Source organism: Nothoprocta perdicaria, unplaced genomic scaffold, assembly GCF_003342845.1.
Source record: "Nothoprocta perdicaria isolate Ctin4 unplaced genomic scaffold, notPer1 scaffold_81, whole genome shotgun sequence".
Taxonomy (NCBI): domain Eukaryota; kingdom Metazoa; phylum Chordata; class Aves; order Tinamiformes; family Tinamidae; genus Nothoprocta; species Nothoprocta perdicaria.
This window is the reverse complement of record NW_020456099.1, coordinates 2127529-2144520: the sequence shown is the minus strand read 5'-3', so window position 1 is coordinate 2144520 and position 16992 is coordinate 2127529. Positions and strand designations below refer to the sequence as shown.

General features: G+C 44.1%; 1 protein-coding gene across 1 annotated transcript in view; it reads left to right on the top strand.

Moving 5' to 3' along the window:
- Positions 1-11: 11 nt before the first annotated feature.
- The window catches only part of FAT4 (FAT atypical cadherin 4), a gene marked incomplete at its 5' end in the record, with an annotated part of 125691 nt that continues 108710 nt past the window's right edge, over positions 12-16992 (top strand). The window contains one exon of the mRNA XM_026051971.1: positions 12-5204. Within this exon, the coding sequence (XP_025907756.1) occupies positions 12-5204 (5193 nt within the window). The remainder of the gene's footprint in view (positions 5205-16992) is intronic.

Sequence of the window (16992 nt, the reverse complement as noted above, 5' to 3'; positions counted from 1 at the left end):
CGGCGGCGCGCGGCGGCGCGGAGCCGCGGCAGGTGTTCCGCGTGCTCGAGGAGCAGCCGGCCGGCACGTGGGTGGGCACCGTGGCCACGCGCGCCGGCTTCACGTACCGCCTGAGCGAGCGGCACGCGCTCTTCGCCATCAACGGCACCTCGGGCGCCCTGCACACGCGCGCCGCCATCGACCGCGAGAGCCTCGCCAGCGACGTCGTGGACCTCGTCGTGCTCTCCAGCAAGCCCACGTACCCCAGCGAGGTGCGTGTGCTCGTGCTCGACCTCAACGACAACGCGCCCGTCTTCCCCGACCCCTCCATCGTGGTCACGTTCAAGGAGGACACGGGCAGCGGGCGCCAGCTCATCCTCGACACGGCCACCGACGCCGACAGCGGCACCAACGGCGTGGACCACAGCTCCTACCGCATCGTGGCCGGCAACGAGGAGGGCCGCTTCCGCCTCAACATCACGCTCAACCCCAGCGGCGAGGGAGCCTTCCTGCACCTGGTGTCCCGCGGYGGCCTGGACCGCGAGGCCACCGCCGCCTACCAGCTCCTGGTGCAGGTGGAGGATAAGGGGGAGCCGCGGCGGCGGGGCTACCTGCAGGTCAACGTCACCGTGCAGGACATCAACGACAACCCGCCCGTGTTCAGCCAGACGCTCTACCAGGCRCGCGTGCCCGAGGATGCGCCCGTGGGCGCCAGCGTGCTCCAGGTGACGGCCACGGACGCTGACGAGGGCACCAACGCCGACATCCGCTACCGCCTGGAGGGAGGCGACGGCGGCGGCGGGGAGGGCGCTGCGAGCCTCCCATTCGAGGTGGACCCCGAGAGCGGCGTGATCCGCATCCGGGAGCCGCTGGACTACGAGGCGCGGCAGCAGTACTCGCTCACGGTGCAGGCCACGGACCGCGGCGTGCCGGCGCTGAGCGGCCGCGCCGAGGCCGTCATCCGCCTGCTCGACGTCAACGACAACGAGCCCCGCGTCAAGTTCCGCTACTTCCCTGCCACCTCGCGCTTCGCCTCCGTGGACGAGAACGCGGCGCCCGGTACCGTGGTGGCCTTGCTGACAGTGAGCGACGCCGACTCCCCCGCAGCCAACGGCAACATCTCCGTGTCCATCCTGGCGGGCAACGAGCAGCGGCACTTCGAGGTGCACAGCAGTAAGGTACCCAACCTGAGCCTCATAAAGGTAGCAGCCGCGTTGGACCGGGAGCGCATCCCCGCCTACAACCTGACCGTGGCGGTGGCCGACAACTAYGGGGCGCCGCCACCACCCGCGGGCTCCCCCACATCTCCCCTTGCCCCCGAGGGGGCAGCGGCAGCTCCTGTGAGCCGCTCCTCGGTGGCCAGCCTGGTGATTTTTGTGAATGACATTAAYGACCACCCGCCGGTCTTCGGGCAGTCCGTGTACAGGGTGAACATCAGYGAGGAGGTGCCCCTGGGCAGCTACGTGCGGGGCCTGAGCGCTACGGACCGCGACTCCGGCCTCAACGCCAACCTGAAATACAGCATCGTTTCGGGCAACGAGCTGGGCTGGTTCCGCATCAGCGAGCACAGCGGGCTGGTGACGACGGCCGGCGGMGAGGGCAGCGCCGCGGCGGGGGCCTCCTTGGCCCGCGCGCTGGACCGCGAGACGGCCTCCGAGGTGGTGCTCAACATCAGCGCCCGTGACCAGGGAGTGCAGCCCAAGGTCTCCTATGCTCAGCTCGTGGTCACCATCCTGGACATCAACGATAACAAACCTTCTTTTAGCCAACCGGATGGCTACCACATATCCCTGTCTGAAAACTCTCCCTTGGGAACAGAGTTGCTTATCCTGAGTGCTACCGATGGGGATCTGGGGGAYAACGGGACTGTTCGCTTCTCCCTGCAGGAAGCCGAGCCAGCGGTGGCCGCGAGCGGCTCTTCCATGGTGGCTCCTCGACGGGTCTTTCGCTTGGATCCTGTGACAGGCAAGCTCAGCACTGTCTCGCAGCTGGACAGGGAGGAGCAGGCTCATTTCTCCCTGCAGATCCTGGCCACTGATCTAGGTTCTCCTCCTCTTTCTTCAGTAGCTCGGGTTAATGTGACTCTGCTGGACGTGAATGACAATAGCCCCGTGTTTTACCCAGTTCAGTATTTTGCCCACATCCAGGAAAACGAGCCAGCTGGAACTTATGTGRCCACAGTGTCTGCCACTGACCCTGACTTGGGACCCAACGGGACAGTCAAGTACAGCATCTCGGCTGGAGACACCTCCAGGTTTCAGGTCCATGGCCAGACAGGGGTCATCACAACAAAAATTGCCCTCGACAGAGAGGAGAAAACTGCTTACCAGTTGCAGGTAGTGGCCACTGATGGCGGCCATCTCCAGTCACAGAACCAAGCTATTGTCACCATCACTGTCCTGGACACACAGGACAACCCGCCTGTTTTCAGCCAGGGCATGTACAGTTTTGTTGTCTTTGAAAATGTTGCCGTCGGTTATCACGTGGGTACTGTTTTTGCTTCCACCATGGACCTCAACACCAACATCAGTTACCTTATCACAAGAGGTGACCAAAGGGGCATGTTTGCCATCAACAGAGCGACCGGCCAGATCACTACTGCTAGTATTCTTGATAGGGAAGAGCAAGCATTTTACCAGCTGAAAGTGGTGGCTAGTGGTGGAGCAATAACTGGAGACACTGTGGTCAATATAACTGTCAAAGACTTAAATGACAACTCCCCCCACTTCGTTCATTCGGTGGAGAGTGTAAACGTGGTTGAAAACTGGAAAGCTGGGCACACCATTTTCCAGGCCAAAGCTCTTGATCCTGATGAAGGTGTTAATGGAGTGGTCCTTTACAGCCTTAAGCAAAACCCAAAGGGCTTGTTCTCAGTCAATGAGAAAACAGGTGCCATAAGCTTAACAGGGCCACTTGACATAAAYGCTGGGTCTTACCAGGTAGAGATTCTGGCCTCTGATATGGGAGTTCCACAGTTGTCCTCCAACTTCATCTTGACTGTGTCTGTTCACGATGTAAATGATAATCCACCTGTGTTTGACCAGCTTTCCTATGAAGTGACTATTTTGGAGTCAGAGGCTGTGAATTCCCGGTTCTTTAAAGTACAGGCTTCTGACAAAGATTCGGGTGTAAATGGGGAAATAGCATACAGTATAATTGAAGGAAATACTGGGGATGCCTTTGGCATATTCCCAGATGGTCAGCTGTATATAAAGAGTGAACTGGACCGTGAGCTTCAAGAAAGATATGTTTTGCTGGTTGTTGCTTCTGACAGAGCAGTAGAACCTCTCAATGCTACTGTGAATGTTACTGTAATTCTGGAGGATGTAAATGATAATAGGCCACTGTTTAACAGCACCAACTATGTATTTTATTTTGAAGAGGAGCAGAGAGGTGGATCGTATGTAGGTAAAATAAATGCTGTAGATAAAGACTTTGGGCTGAACGGTGAAGTCAGGTATTCATTTGAGCATATGCAACCAGATTTTGAGCTGAACACAATAACTGGTGAAATAACAAGCACTCACCAATTTGACAGGGAAGCTCTTATGAGACAACGAGGAGCTGCCGTGTTTAGTCTTACGGTGATAGCAACAGATCAAGGGTTGCCAAAGCCTCTAAAGGATCAGGCAACTGTGCAGATCTATATGAAAGATATCAATGATAACGCCCCCAAATTTCTAAAAGATCTCTACCAAGCTACTATATCAGAACTGGCAGCAAATCTGACGCAGGTCCTGAGAGTTTCTGCCTCCGATGTTGATGAAGGGGATAATGGGTTGATTCACTATTCTGTAATCAAGGGAAATGAAGAAAAGCAGTTCACAATAGATAGTAGCACAGGCCAGGTGACATTGATAGGCAAACTGGATCATGAAGCTACTGCATCTTATTCGCTTGTCATCCAAGCGGTAGACTCTGGAGCAGTTCCCCTAAGCTCTACTTGCACCCTGAGCATTGATGTTTTAGATGAGAATGACAACAGTCCTTCCTTCCCTAAAGCCACTTTGTTAGTGGATGTCTTGGAAAATATGAGAGTTGGTGAACTTGTGTCCTCTGTGACTGCCACTGATTCGGATTCGGGTGACAATGCTGACCTCCATTATAGTATTACTGGGACAAACAACCATGGCACCTTTAGCATCAGTCCCAACACTGGTAGTATTTTTCTTGCAAAGAAGTTGGACTTTGAGACGCAGTCTTTATATAAGCTAAACATAACTGCGAAAGACCAGGGAAGGCCACCACGGTCATCTACAATGTCAGTAGTAATACATGTTAGAGATTTTAATGACAATCCTCCTAATTTTCCTCCGGGGGACATTTTTAAATCTATTGTTGAGAACATTCCTGTTGGTAGTTCTGTCATTTCCGTAACTGCTCACGATCCAGATGCAGATATTAATGGGCAGTTGACGTATGCCATCATTCAACAGATGCCAAGAGGTAACCATTTCCGTATAGATGGAGTCAGAGGGACAATATTTACCAATGCTGAAATAGATCGCGAGTTTGCTAATCTCTTTGAATTAACAGTCAAAGCCACTGATCAGGCTGTTCCTGTGGAATCCAGGCGATTTGCTATGAAGAACGTGACCATTTTGGTGACGGATCAAAATGACAATGTTCCKGTGTTTGTATCGCAAAACGCTCTTGCTGCCGACCCTTCAGTTGTCATCGGTTCGATCCTAACTACAATCATTGCCGCAGATCCTGACGAGGGCGCCAACGGGGAAGTGGAATATGAAATAATCAATGGAGATACAGAGACCTTCATTGTGGATCGTTACAGTGGAGATCTAAGAGTAGCATCAGCTTTGGTGCCTTCGCAGCTCATCTACAATCTCATAGTTTCTGCTACGGATCTTGGCCCCGAACGAAGAAAATCTACCACTGAGATGACTATAATTCTGCAGGGCGTTGACGGGCCCATCTTCACTCAGCCAAAATACATAACTATCTTAAAGGAAGGTGAGCCTATCGGGACAAACGTCATATCCATAGAAGCAGCCAGCCCACGGGGTTCGGAGGCCCAGGTGGAATATTACATAGTGTCTGTCCGCTGTGAAGATAAAAGTCTGGGACGCCTCTTTACCATTGGGCGCCACAACGGCGTGATACAGACTGCTGCCATTCTGGACAGGGAGCAGGGCGCGCGTCTCTACCTGGTGGATGTGTATGCCATTGAAAAATCGTCTGCCTTGCCCCGCACGCAGCGAGCTGAGGTAAATTTTTTACGTGATGATTATTTACAGGTTTCCTTCATAATGAAGCCGTTCGATGTATTTGCTGTATTAATTGACCATTTTAAAGATATCGGTGCACAGCAGAAGTGAGGTGAAAATTAAGTCTGTCCATTAATTCAAGATAACCTTTCAGTCGGTGTGCCTCCAACTSTTTTTTCCCAAGCTACCTCTAAACGTGTGGCAGAGGTTTGAGTGTAGCTTAAGCTTTGCTGCTTCAGGCGTGACACTAGTAGGTACTAAATATTTTAGCCTTCATCACAGGCATATGAGTTTTAGATGTCTTCATATTTTAGCAATCATTAATTAGTTTTAGTCTTTCTATCCCTATGTGGGCTGTCACTGGGCCCACATCTATCCCTATGTGGGCTTTCGTTACAGTGGTCATGTCRATGTGTTTGAGAATTGGCCAGTAGGGAATTGCTGCCTGAAGAGTTTGTTTAGTGTCCCACATCTGAACATTCCCCCTTTCTTTATGGTGTTCCTGGTTAAGTTCCTAAAGCATATCTCATATTTTGCAGATCTACTATTACTCCTTTCTTCATGTTCACAGATGAACATGAAATGGTCTTTGCCCATCAGTTGACAGAAGGGTCTTTAAGTGCTCTCTACGCAATTAGCTTGAGCTGCAAAGGGTAGAAAACAGAGCCTCAGCTGTGAGGTGCAGATTGCCACTTTTCAGGGCATGTTAATTGAGCCACAGAGCTAAAGGCACACGCCRTTTATATCGCCCTCGAGGTGAAGACTGGGAAAGCCCTTGTGAAAGGGAATCTTGTTTGGCTTAAGTTGCACTGTGTCTGGAGCTGCCTTCCTCATCTTGCTATTACTCACTTAACTTTCACTCCCTGGCAGTCTGGAGCCGACACTGCTGAGCAGGTCAACAACAGGGGATGCCGGAAGAATGCCGTGCTCCAACCCTTTCCCTCACCAGCAAGGAGCATTACYTCAGCGTTGCGTAGCCTTTCACGTCCCGGGCCTTACCACTGTATATATTTCCCCTTCAGAGACAGGTCTTTCAGTGTGGAGCCACCAGTGATGCTGTGGTCACTTGGGGTATTTTTGTTTTGTCCCGGTGAATGTGGTATTTTTACATCTGCTACTTGGCATCGATAGTGTTTTGTTTTCCTGTGTTTTTCAGTATCATTTGTAAAGGTATGCGGCCTCACTTTCTTGTGCTGGCTATACTCGGCACTCTACAAAATGCTCATTTGTTTAAGCTGGGAATTTAAGCGGTCCTTGAACTCAGAAAACGTTTCTCGATGTGTACGGTGGAGCTTATTTTAGTGGTGTACATAGTGTAATGCTTTTTGCTTATCATGTGAGGAAGAACTGCAATGCATCTGAACAATGTGATGTTAGTTTGTAATGCATATTGCTTTCATGATCGAAGGTTCCTGTTGTATAAGTCTTTGCACCCTTGCTAATAACTTACAGAAGATAAAAGCAAAAATTGATAAAAGTTGAGTAACTGCTAGATCATATTTTGTCCGGGTGAACAGTTGTTTTGAGGTGTAAGCATTTCTCTGTGGATATTGGATGATGATCTGTAACTTTTTGTCTGCCCATGCAAGTAAAGAGCTGCCTGACTGAAGGGCTAATAGGGGACCTGGTRGTTGGCATAGTTGCACATATTATAAATCTATTTAAGAAGAATATTTGAACAATGAAGAAAACAACCATTGAAATTTTAAACCAGTTTTACATTGTTGAACACAAACTGCTCCTCAAATCAAAAACAAATGTTTTATTCTGTAAAGACTATTGAAAGCCATAGGCAAGAGCTAGGATTTCATACTACTCTTGGTCTACATCTTTATAGCTTCTAAAACACATTTTCCCCAAAACAAACGTAAGATTGCTGTGCTTCTATAGAAATATATTATGAATGATAGTCAACTTTTTTTAATAGCTCATAATCACATGTAGTCTTTCTCAACAGCTTCCCCTGAATGGCTTYTGCTTTTGGAAGAAGTAGAACAGTTTTTTACCTTCCATCCTAAAGAACACTCATGTTCAAGTCTTAATGCACCAATTCTATAATTTGGCAATTTTSCTTTAGTTGTGATTTGCAAGGTGGTGACTAGAATGGTGGAACAGCTAGAACAATTGGGAACAATGAATGCACGTGAGCCTCTGGAGTATTTAAGGTCACAGAAATGAAGCATGCTTTTGTACAGAATGTCATCAGCTTTGTCGAGACACGAGCAAGCATGTCAGGTACCGCTGCGTTTGAAGCTGTCACCGTTTTCTGAGCRGAGAAGCGGTGCGCTCATGAGTTTTGTTAATGAGAAAAAGATTAACGCTCCTGTGGKTTTTTTTGCTGTCTCCCATAAAGAATATGCTGGGTTTGGGGTTTAGACTGGTCGAGGTGGAAAAGAATATTGATAAGCTCTATTTGACATCTCCATTCTGCCTTATTGTTTCCTGTGCTTTCTGCCCTAATACCCCACATCACCTTAGTTGTGCTTTGACACAAGGGAGTACTTGGAGCCACTGGCTACCGAACTTGGCAGAGCAGCAGTAGCAAGGAAAGGTTACTGTGTTTTTYGTTTTGTTTTGTAAGTTAAGCTTTAGGAATGGCTATAGGTATGAGTTAAAGGGGTTGGAAATAGTTACTAGGCACTGTCTGGTCAGCAGACAGTATAAAAGACGAGCTTGCCTGTGTGAAACCACTGTATAAAAAAATCTAACCCATGGATCTTTATCCTTAGGAAATGGTATGATTAAGAGCTTTTCCTAGGCTCTGTCACTGAACTCTTTTCCCAATCGTTTACCCATTGCTTTATCAGCTGAAAAACCAGTATTGCACATCTTTGCCATATTGGATCTGACTACAAATGTATTTCTTATGTAGTGACCAGAGTTGTATGGTCACTTTTTCTAAGTTTGTTTTGTTTTGTTTTTTAAATCATGAGTTAAGTTTTGTGCTCCAAGTACTGAATAGCTTGAGACTTGCAATGAAACTAGAAYGTCTCATTCCAATGTATTCTGCAACCAGATGAGGTCCTTCTAGAGAGGTGTGCCATAGACTTTGAAAGGTGCAGGTGTTTGGGTTTTTTTGGTCTGGTTTTGGATCTGGTAGCCTACTGTTCTCTATGATCTACGCTGACTAAAATCTGGCTATTTTCCGCCCCTCCTCCCCAYACTTTTTATTAGTCATTAAGTATTGCATTGTTCTTCTGTGGTAAAAAACAATATAAGCATCCTAATGGGAGCTCCTCTGTGCTGTTTACCACTGTGCATGTCTTTGTTCATGTTTCTGCTGAAAAAGAAACCGACTGCTTAGCTCCCTTCTCTTAGCTCTCTAGCAGAAATTCTCTTTTAACCCTTTCAAGCAGGTGCTGGAGGACTTCACCATAATGATTCTGTTTAATGTAGAAAGGTTTTATGGATATTGGGATCATACCAAAACTACACATTTCTATTCAGTCGGAGTTTCTAAAACAAACAAAAAAAAGTGCATGTTGTATGATAGTTTGGATAATATGCTTTGGGACCCTATAGTCCCCCCCATTTCTGGGAATAGGAACATGAGAACAATACCCAGTCATCTTTAATCGGCTAGAGATTAAAGAGAATTAGACAGAACCTCTGGTTTRCGTGTTTAACCCTTAAGTGGATACTTTCCTCCGAAGGAGCCRTGGGTTTACTGGGAAACAATGGTGCCAACATGTATATAACCCATGGGAAAGGAGAGGGTCACAATTTGGGAGTTTTTCAGTTAAAYATCTTCCAAATATTTGAAGTAGGTAGTCCAAGGAAGCTTGGGCTTGGATTGCTTCCACAGAAAGAAGACAATAATACAWTTTTAAAATCCAATATCGTACATAGTGATAATAGATGCTTGCCAGGAGTAGATGTGTGCACAAGGATTTCTTGCCTCCTTAGGACTGCTAAGGGGGTAGGTGGAAGGTGGTAAGGGACTGGAAGTGTCTGCTGTTAATATAAGCTCAATTTAGTGCAGTCAGATGTTCATCTCGGATGCCCTGTCTCAGGCAGTGCCTCTCCCCTGTCCTTCCAGTCGGACTTTTCCTGCTGCAGCCAGCTCCTCTGGGCTGAGCCCTGGCGAGGAGGCTGCCCGCACACCCACCCTGCCCTTTCTTCATTGACACAGCCCTTCCTTGGCTCCCGTGCTCAGYCCTGCTCTCCACCCAGCGCCCCTTCTGCTGGCTTTGGGCATTTTCCTCTCCTTACCCCATTCAGTAGTCTCAYGACTCAGTCCAGCCTAGTTCCTTCAACTCGGCTCGTTTGGGGTGTCTGAAGCCCTGTACCGTGGGGGTGTCCAAAAGTGGAAAGATGTGAATTGRTTAAAAAATATAATGCCTTAAAGGCTTTACCCTACAGACTTAGAGCAACACTTAAATTTAGCAGGAGACCCCGAAATGCTTTTGGTGAGCATTGTGTGGCGTGCCTCGTGTTTACCAGCACAAGCAGGAACAATGGAGCCCTCGCTGTGTTCGAACTGCTTATGAATCATTTTATTCTTTAGCGATACATGGCACATTAATTGTACTTGACAAAGGAAAGTTCTTATGAAACATTTGAGTAAACAATGAAAATCTGCCTCCTTGTCAGAGTTCCAAAGTCTCTCTCTCTCTTTTTTTTTTTTTTTCCTCCTTAGTTCTGGTATTATTGATTCTGCAAAATGTATGATTATTTAACGTGTTGTTGTCACTTGCCCTGAGAGAGAACCTGGGAGCTTTCCTTGAATACAGGGGAGTGATGAATGTGACCTGCATCAAAAACCGCTCCAAACGAATTCGTGCTTTTCAGATAGTTCCAAGTTGTCCCTGTTTCCATCATTTTTCACTTCAGTGGCTGTCTTGCTGAATTCTCTTAATATTTAGAATTTTTCCTTTCTTTATCTTTGAAGCCTTGTAAAGTGACCTTACATGCAAAAAATGCACAGTTKTTGTGTTTAAAAATCCAGTGATTTAACATAAAGTTCTTCATTATGGAAAATATAGTACCTTTCATTTACCTCTAAGGCAAACATAGGAAATAAAGTCTCAAAATGAGTGCAGAACTTTCATGCGTTTAGTTTTGTCAGGTGTTAAATTCTTCATAAAAATCTCAGGTTCTACTGATATTAACAAGCTTTCCAAGTTAATTAATATCCCCCAGTTTATTAGAGTGTGGGTTTCTTTCCATGTGTTAGTCTTACATGAAGMAACGGACGGCTGTGTTTATTAATGRGAAGATCTTCAAACTTGGTCAGCAGGGTTCCTGTGGTCTTCCTACCTATAGGTGGTATCATTAGCTTTTCTGTGATAAAACCCTGTTGTTGCTGGCTCCTTAAATCTCCTTTTGTCTTTGCCTGTTTCCTGTGCATGKCTTAACCCTCCAAACTGCAGGTCCTGTAGCCTCTTAGAGGATGTTCATACCCTTTGGACTGATGGAAAGATGCTCCAGATACTTTCATGTTCTCTTTAATAGGTTGAATATTGTTCAAACACCCTCAAAAGGTGGTTCCCTCAGTTTAGTTTATACCAAAAAAAACCCCTGGCATGACAGTTATACTGGACTAGGTTGTTTTAACTATGTCTAGACTGGGGAGTAGCATTACTGTTAACTAGGTTGGGTTTGTTACCAGTGTAATTATTTCTGCGCAAAACCTGTGCGTAGACAAGCTTTAATACTCTGGGGTTCTAATTAAAAATGAAATTTATTGCAAATAAAATTGAAGTAAAACAAAGAGTTTTCCTARCATACTTAGAGTAAAGAAATGTGATGCCAGATCAGTATGGTACGTCATATGACCTGCATCGGTCAATTTATAGCCCTACTTCACTTTGCCAAAAATAATACCAGATATGTTAGGGGAACTGTGTCTTTGTTTTACCAAGATGCTTCTCTCTAGTCTAATAAATCTTATATTTTAATTAGACTCCTTAGTCTAGACTAAGAGTAGAGTTGTTTACTTCCTCAGAGCAATAACATACCAAAAGAGTTGTAGAACAGATGGAAACTGATAGCTATGATTATGCTGTAAAAACATATATTAATATTATYTAATGCAAAGGACTTTCAGCGAACTTCTGAAAGAAGTGGTAATTTATGTGCCAACAGCTATGCAAAAAAAGTAATGCAAGGGAGCATTTGACTTGGTATTTAATATGCTGCAGTCTTCACACACACTTTTGATAGGCTATTGCTCATATTGGCATAATCATCTTGGATTAGTGTGTAAGGGTTTGCATACTATATATAGCACTGCTGTCCAGACATCCAGCTATACAGACAGAAAGGCATTCTGATGTTATCTGGTCAAAAGCATGTATGTGGTAATAACTTTGAGCAGAATCCATGGATCAGATGGATGGGTGGAGCTGTGACGGCTTCTTCTGGAGAAGAGCATCTTCTGCAGGGATGTGAACTGCCCCCATGGCCTTGAGGTGGGATCCCCTCATGGAGGGTTCCTGGGACAAGGGAGGCTAAATCATAGCAGACCCGAGTTGTGGTGTGCAGGGAAAGGCAGAGAACATTTTGGGGCTAACTCATGGGCAGAGAAACGTTTGTCTAAAGCTTTTCTTTTTGCTAATCCCTGAGGCCTGTTGGCTGTCTCCAAGGCTTGCTCACTTGGTGGGAGATGTTTGTGTGCTGCTCTGGGGGTTGCTGCAGAGCGGCTCAGCACCGTGGGGTCTTTAATTTCATTTTCTCTCTCCCAGGGGATGGTGCCTTTAGCACCCTCTGAGAGATCTGGAAAATGAAGAAAGGATTTCTCTCATAAATGCACTAAGAGGAACAAATAAGAGTAGTTAGAAATGTACTGTGTGCCTGGTGAATATATTATCAGCATTAACATGAAAGTAATGTTTGTTTTCTGATATTGACATTATTCAGCCTCACCTAATGGCAGTTATGGTTTTCTAAATACAAGTATACAGACTCTCATCAAAATAATGCTCTTGTCAGGCAGTCAGTTGAACAGACTCAGAACCAGACTGTYAAGAACTCTATTTTTCCTCTGTAGCACCCAGCTGTCGCTCATCCCCACGTCCCTGTTTGCTCTCCTGCAGCAGCCAAGCCCCAGGTTGCCATCAGCACCAGAAGTGCAAAGGGTGCAAGGCAAAGGGGCAGATTTATTTGTCCTGTAGCAACCAGAGGGGCACTGTGACTCAAGGCAATGGTGTGCCCTGCCCCTTGGGGTTGCTCTTCTGGGTCTCCTAAACGCCAAGGAGGACACAACTGCTTATTGCCTCATACCTCTGGGTAAAGTACTTGATGAAGGTGTCCTGCAAAGGAGTTGTAAAATGGTTATTTTAGCTTCTGAGGGGTAATGGTGCAGTTTGCTCCTGATTGAAGARTGTGTGGATGGCACTGAAGGAACTGATAGGCTGAAGTGCTGAAGAATCTCGCACGTTTGACTTAGTTCCAGTCCCATCCTGCAGTATTTTATGTTTTATTTATTTATATATGCATATATTTTTTCTGTCTGTCTACCTCCMCTTCTCCCAACACACTTCCTCATGTTTCTTTTTTATTAGAGTGGTTTATTAACATAGTCCATAATAATTACTCATTCAATTTTAATGCTTTTGAAATCTTTTCAAGTTTTTTTTTTTTCACATTAAAATATGTATAGGTAAAATTTTAACATTGTGTACTAGCTTTATTTTGGTAACTGCAACATTTCTTGAAGCCACAGGAAAGCTATTATTTTGAAGAATATATGAAGAATGCGTATGTGTTTCACCTCTCCGGGTTTGTAGTTTTCTYTTTATTTTTATTGTGTGGAATTAATTTAAATAACATTTAGAAGCTTTTTTTTTAGAAAAGTAGATAATGCTAAGTTAAACTCAGCAATAACAACTGGCTATCAAAACAGAGATTTGATATGTAGCAGCTGGAGAGAAAAATATCTACTTAACATCACAAGATACATARATATATGTGGATATATGTCTATAAAGGGAGAGAGAGGAGAGGGAGAGAGGAACAAAAATACTACTTAATATTAAGCTAAAGGTGTGCATTTGCCATAGACACTGTATTTGGGAAAATGTGTAATTTTGTTTACCACTGTACCAGGAGAGGAATCGTTCCTTGGAGAGACAGAGCAAAAACTGTGGAGTGAGGACTTCTCGTGTAAACTTCTTCTTTTGCATCTTTTTTTCTTAAATTAAGAGAATTCTACAGAAATCGTTCACAGGAGTAAATAAGATGCCTGAGCTATGGTATATGTCTGTAGTTTATCTACTTAAAGCTTGGTATTTTCCATAGGGTTTTTCTTTTGTATCATATTACATTTGTAGGTTCCCTGGTGCTTTCCCCGTTATTTATTCTTTTCAATACAACAAATCTTTTTAATCCATCAAGATGTCATGCTGTCAAAAGTATGAAGACATTGCAATTACAAGGCTGGGAGCAGAAGGCAAACTGTGGTATGTTACACTCTTACTCTTTAGAGACCTGTATTTTATTTATGTGTATTGTTTTTTATGTTTATGTGTAGTTACTTAAATCACTTTTCTGTGTGTGTTTTTTTGGTTTGTTTTTCCTCTTATGTTTTGAGGAGTTTTGTTTAGCCCCTTCCTACTCCSCTTAACTCAATGGAGTCTTTATCCTTGTCACCTCTGCGAAAATAATCTGTACCTTTCTAATTTTAGTGAACACATGAAGGAAAACCTAGATTTTTTTTTAGCCCTCATAGTTATGTACTATCACCTGAAAATTAATTTTTAGGTTTCATGATCTTATGTGAAGTAGAAGTTTTTCTTCCGCTATGTTTGTCTCTAACAACTAACTCGTACATTTTCTAACTTTCAGAGAGTCACAATTGGCTTAAGTATAAATTTTTTACACCAAGTGATTCCTATGATGAGCACTGAAAGTTGTATTTTTTATCATCTGTTTATTTCTCTGGGCAGCGTTATCAAGTRGGGTTGCAGTTACTCACTATAAGGTTAAGTGATCATGTTGAAATCATAATTAATTAAACATAAGCAGAGATGCCTTATTATTTTAAGTCCAGCAACTGACAGATTTAGCACACTACTTGACCCATGCACTGACGGAGAGAGAAGGAAGTGGGAGTGAACATTTTCTTTACAGGGCAGGATGATATTGGGTAGGAGAAAACTGCTCACATGCCTGCCAAAATACTTGGATCAAACTAAAGGAACACAGATGGCGGAGGCTGATAAAGGTGTCTGTTATTGTGTATTTTTTCCCTTTTTTTTTTTTTTTCTCTCTGCAGTACTGTTTTGAGTTTGTGTGTAAGAGAGAGGCAGGAGGGGAGGAAGAAGTCTATATAAATATGTTTATTTTAATACATTTTACAGTTTAAARAAAAAAAAGCYGTATTCAATAGTACCATGTGTCTGTGCTCAGTAGGAAACCCTTCATTGTGGAGCAAAGCCCTCCTTTTAGGTTTCTGTATCAAAACGATATGTCCTTAGGMACTTACTTTGCAGTTCCACCAAACCGTGCTGTCTGACGTTTRGTTCCTAGCTGCAAATGCAAAAACGAGATTGCGTTTGACGGAGGAGGTTTGGAAGTGCACAGGCTCTGTGGCCACATCTGCCTGGCTGGTGGCCAGCCCAAGAGCCGGCTCTCCCGCTGCCTGGCCCCCGTGCGTCTCCTTGTCGCTCACGTTTCTCCCTGTTTGGTTTGAGTTCTCTCTGCCCAAAGTTCAGTTCTTCATAGCACTTCTGTTAGCTTTATTCCTGTAGAAAACAGCCAGTGGCTACCTCGAAAGATGCTCTGTCTCAGCTTTGAAGTGTCTTGCAGCAATAGGTCATTTTGGCCAGAAAAAGGGTTTGCCCAGGTGTTTTGCATCTGTTGCATCCATAAGCAATGCCATCCATCAGCACAGAACTGAAGAGCAGGGAGTAGAAACACCTTTTATTCTCCATCCATTAAAGCAAAGACAATTTCTTGAAAAGACATTAAGAAAGAGTCTTTTTTTGTAAATGRTGGCACTAAAGTTTTCCTGCTCGTGACATTGCTACTTGTGAGCAATGAAGAAACATAGTACTTCAGACTTCATGGTACGGCAAATAAATTTCATATTCAGTAAGTTCTTCAATGTGCAATCATTAAATTGATGCTGCTATTATTCCTAGAAATTAATATATTCAAAATACATTTGCAAAGTTATACAAATAATGGTGTATGGTAAATTAGACCATGTTTTATTCACAGCAGTATTATTTTGGTCTGTGGTATTCAAATGCTCTTTTTCCCTTGATGGTCCCATGTGTGTTTTTTGAAACAAACACTGAAATAATCTTTTTTGTCATTCAGAGCTACTCAGAAATGAATGAGACAATGTTTTGTTCTAAGATTTGATTATCAAATGAAAGTACTTCCTGATATTTTGAAATCTCGCGTGTGCAAACATTCTATTCTGTAAATGTAGCATATCAATATGACTATTAATTGTGGCTACTACTATAGAAATTGGAAAATAAATGCCATCCAGCTGTGTTCCCTCTGCAAAAAAAAGTCATATGAGGTAGAAAAGATGTATTTTCATTTAAAAACAAACAAAAAATGGCTTTCATGTTCATAAAAATCTGGAATTTGTAAAAATAAATGTTACAAACAGTGAACTTAGAATTTCTTTCAGTTATACTATTTTTCCGTGGCCGGAACTATACTTTCTTTAATGGAATTACCCTGCAAATGTATAATCTATATRCAAATTAAAATATCTATCGAAAGTGATAGAGGGTAAGCACTAAACAGTTCTTTAAGAAAAAAGCTTGTATTTGTCAAGGAATTAAAATTGCAAAGCCTKCTGCAGCCTATAATTAAGCACTTTACATGGATGTAACTCAGAAGGAAAGTAAGACAATGATGTTGGCACAGTGCTCCCATGAAAAGAACTAGTGATAAAATAGAGTACCAAGGAGGCTACAATACAGCTTAATGGRCRGCATTTCWATAGAAACCTCAGTCAAGAAGTCARTGATGCTCTAAAGATACATTAGGAACCATATGCAGGAAAAAATAGAATGATTTTCATAAAGGGGAAAGACTTAACAGTGGGTTCCTGGGAGAAGCTTATGTGTGTGCCTGCATAAAGACTTAAAGTCCTATTGCTTTTAACTCCTCTAGCTAGTTCCTTGAAGACCAGTAGGACCACTAATGTAAGGCAAACAGGATTTGACCTTTTGATAACACTGAGCCTTTTTGCAGGCTTAACAGGAAAGTAAAAGATTATCCAAGTAAAATAAAAAGGACTGCTTACTGAAATGGGAAATTCCTGGAGAGGAGAGGGGRAAAAAAAAATAATGTTCACAATGACAGTGGGAAAAGTATCCCTGAGGCAAATTTGGAAGGTAATTTTTCTCTTTTGCACCAGCATCATGAACCACGGTATTTTTGTTTGAGGTGAGCTTTAGAGGAGCTTGCAGACTTGTCCTAAGCAACTTCTCTGTTTGCTTCATGCGGGACCCGTTGCATCGTGCTTGGGTGTTTCTCTCCTATTTGCCTCTCCAGATGTACAGCACCTAGGGCTGCATTGGAAGCTTGCTATGTTGGGTTTCCTCTAGGCCACTTTTCCAGACTGCTAATGGTGGATTCCACAGAGACTTTGGAGGTAAAGAGGTACGGAAAGGCACCTATCTATCACAATAGAATGAAAAAATACCATTTTCTAGCCCTTCAGAAGACATTTAAACATGAGTGCAAAGACTACCTAGCCATTTTTCTCTCTTCCTTAGAAACCAGAGATCTGTTGTCCAGAGCAGAGGATTCTGAAGCAGAGAAGCGTTGCATTACATTTCCTTTGTGGCTCCCACCGACATTGATTAATTGGGAC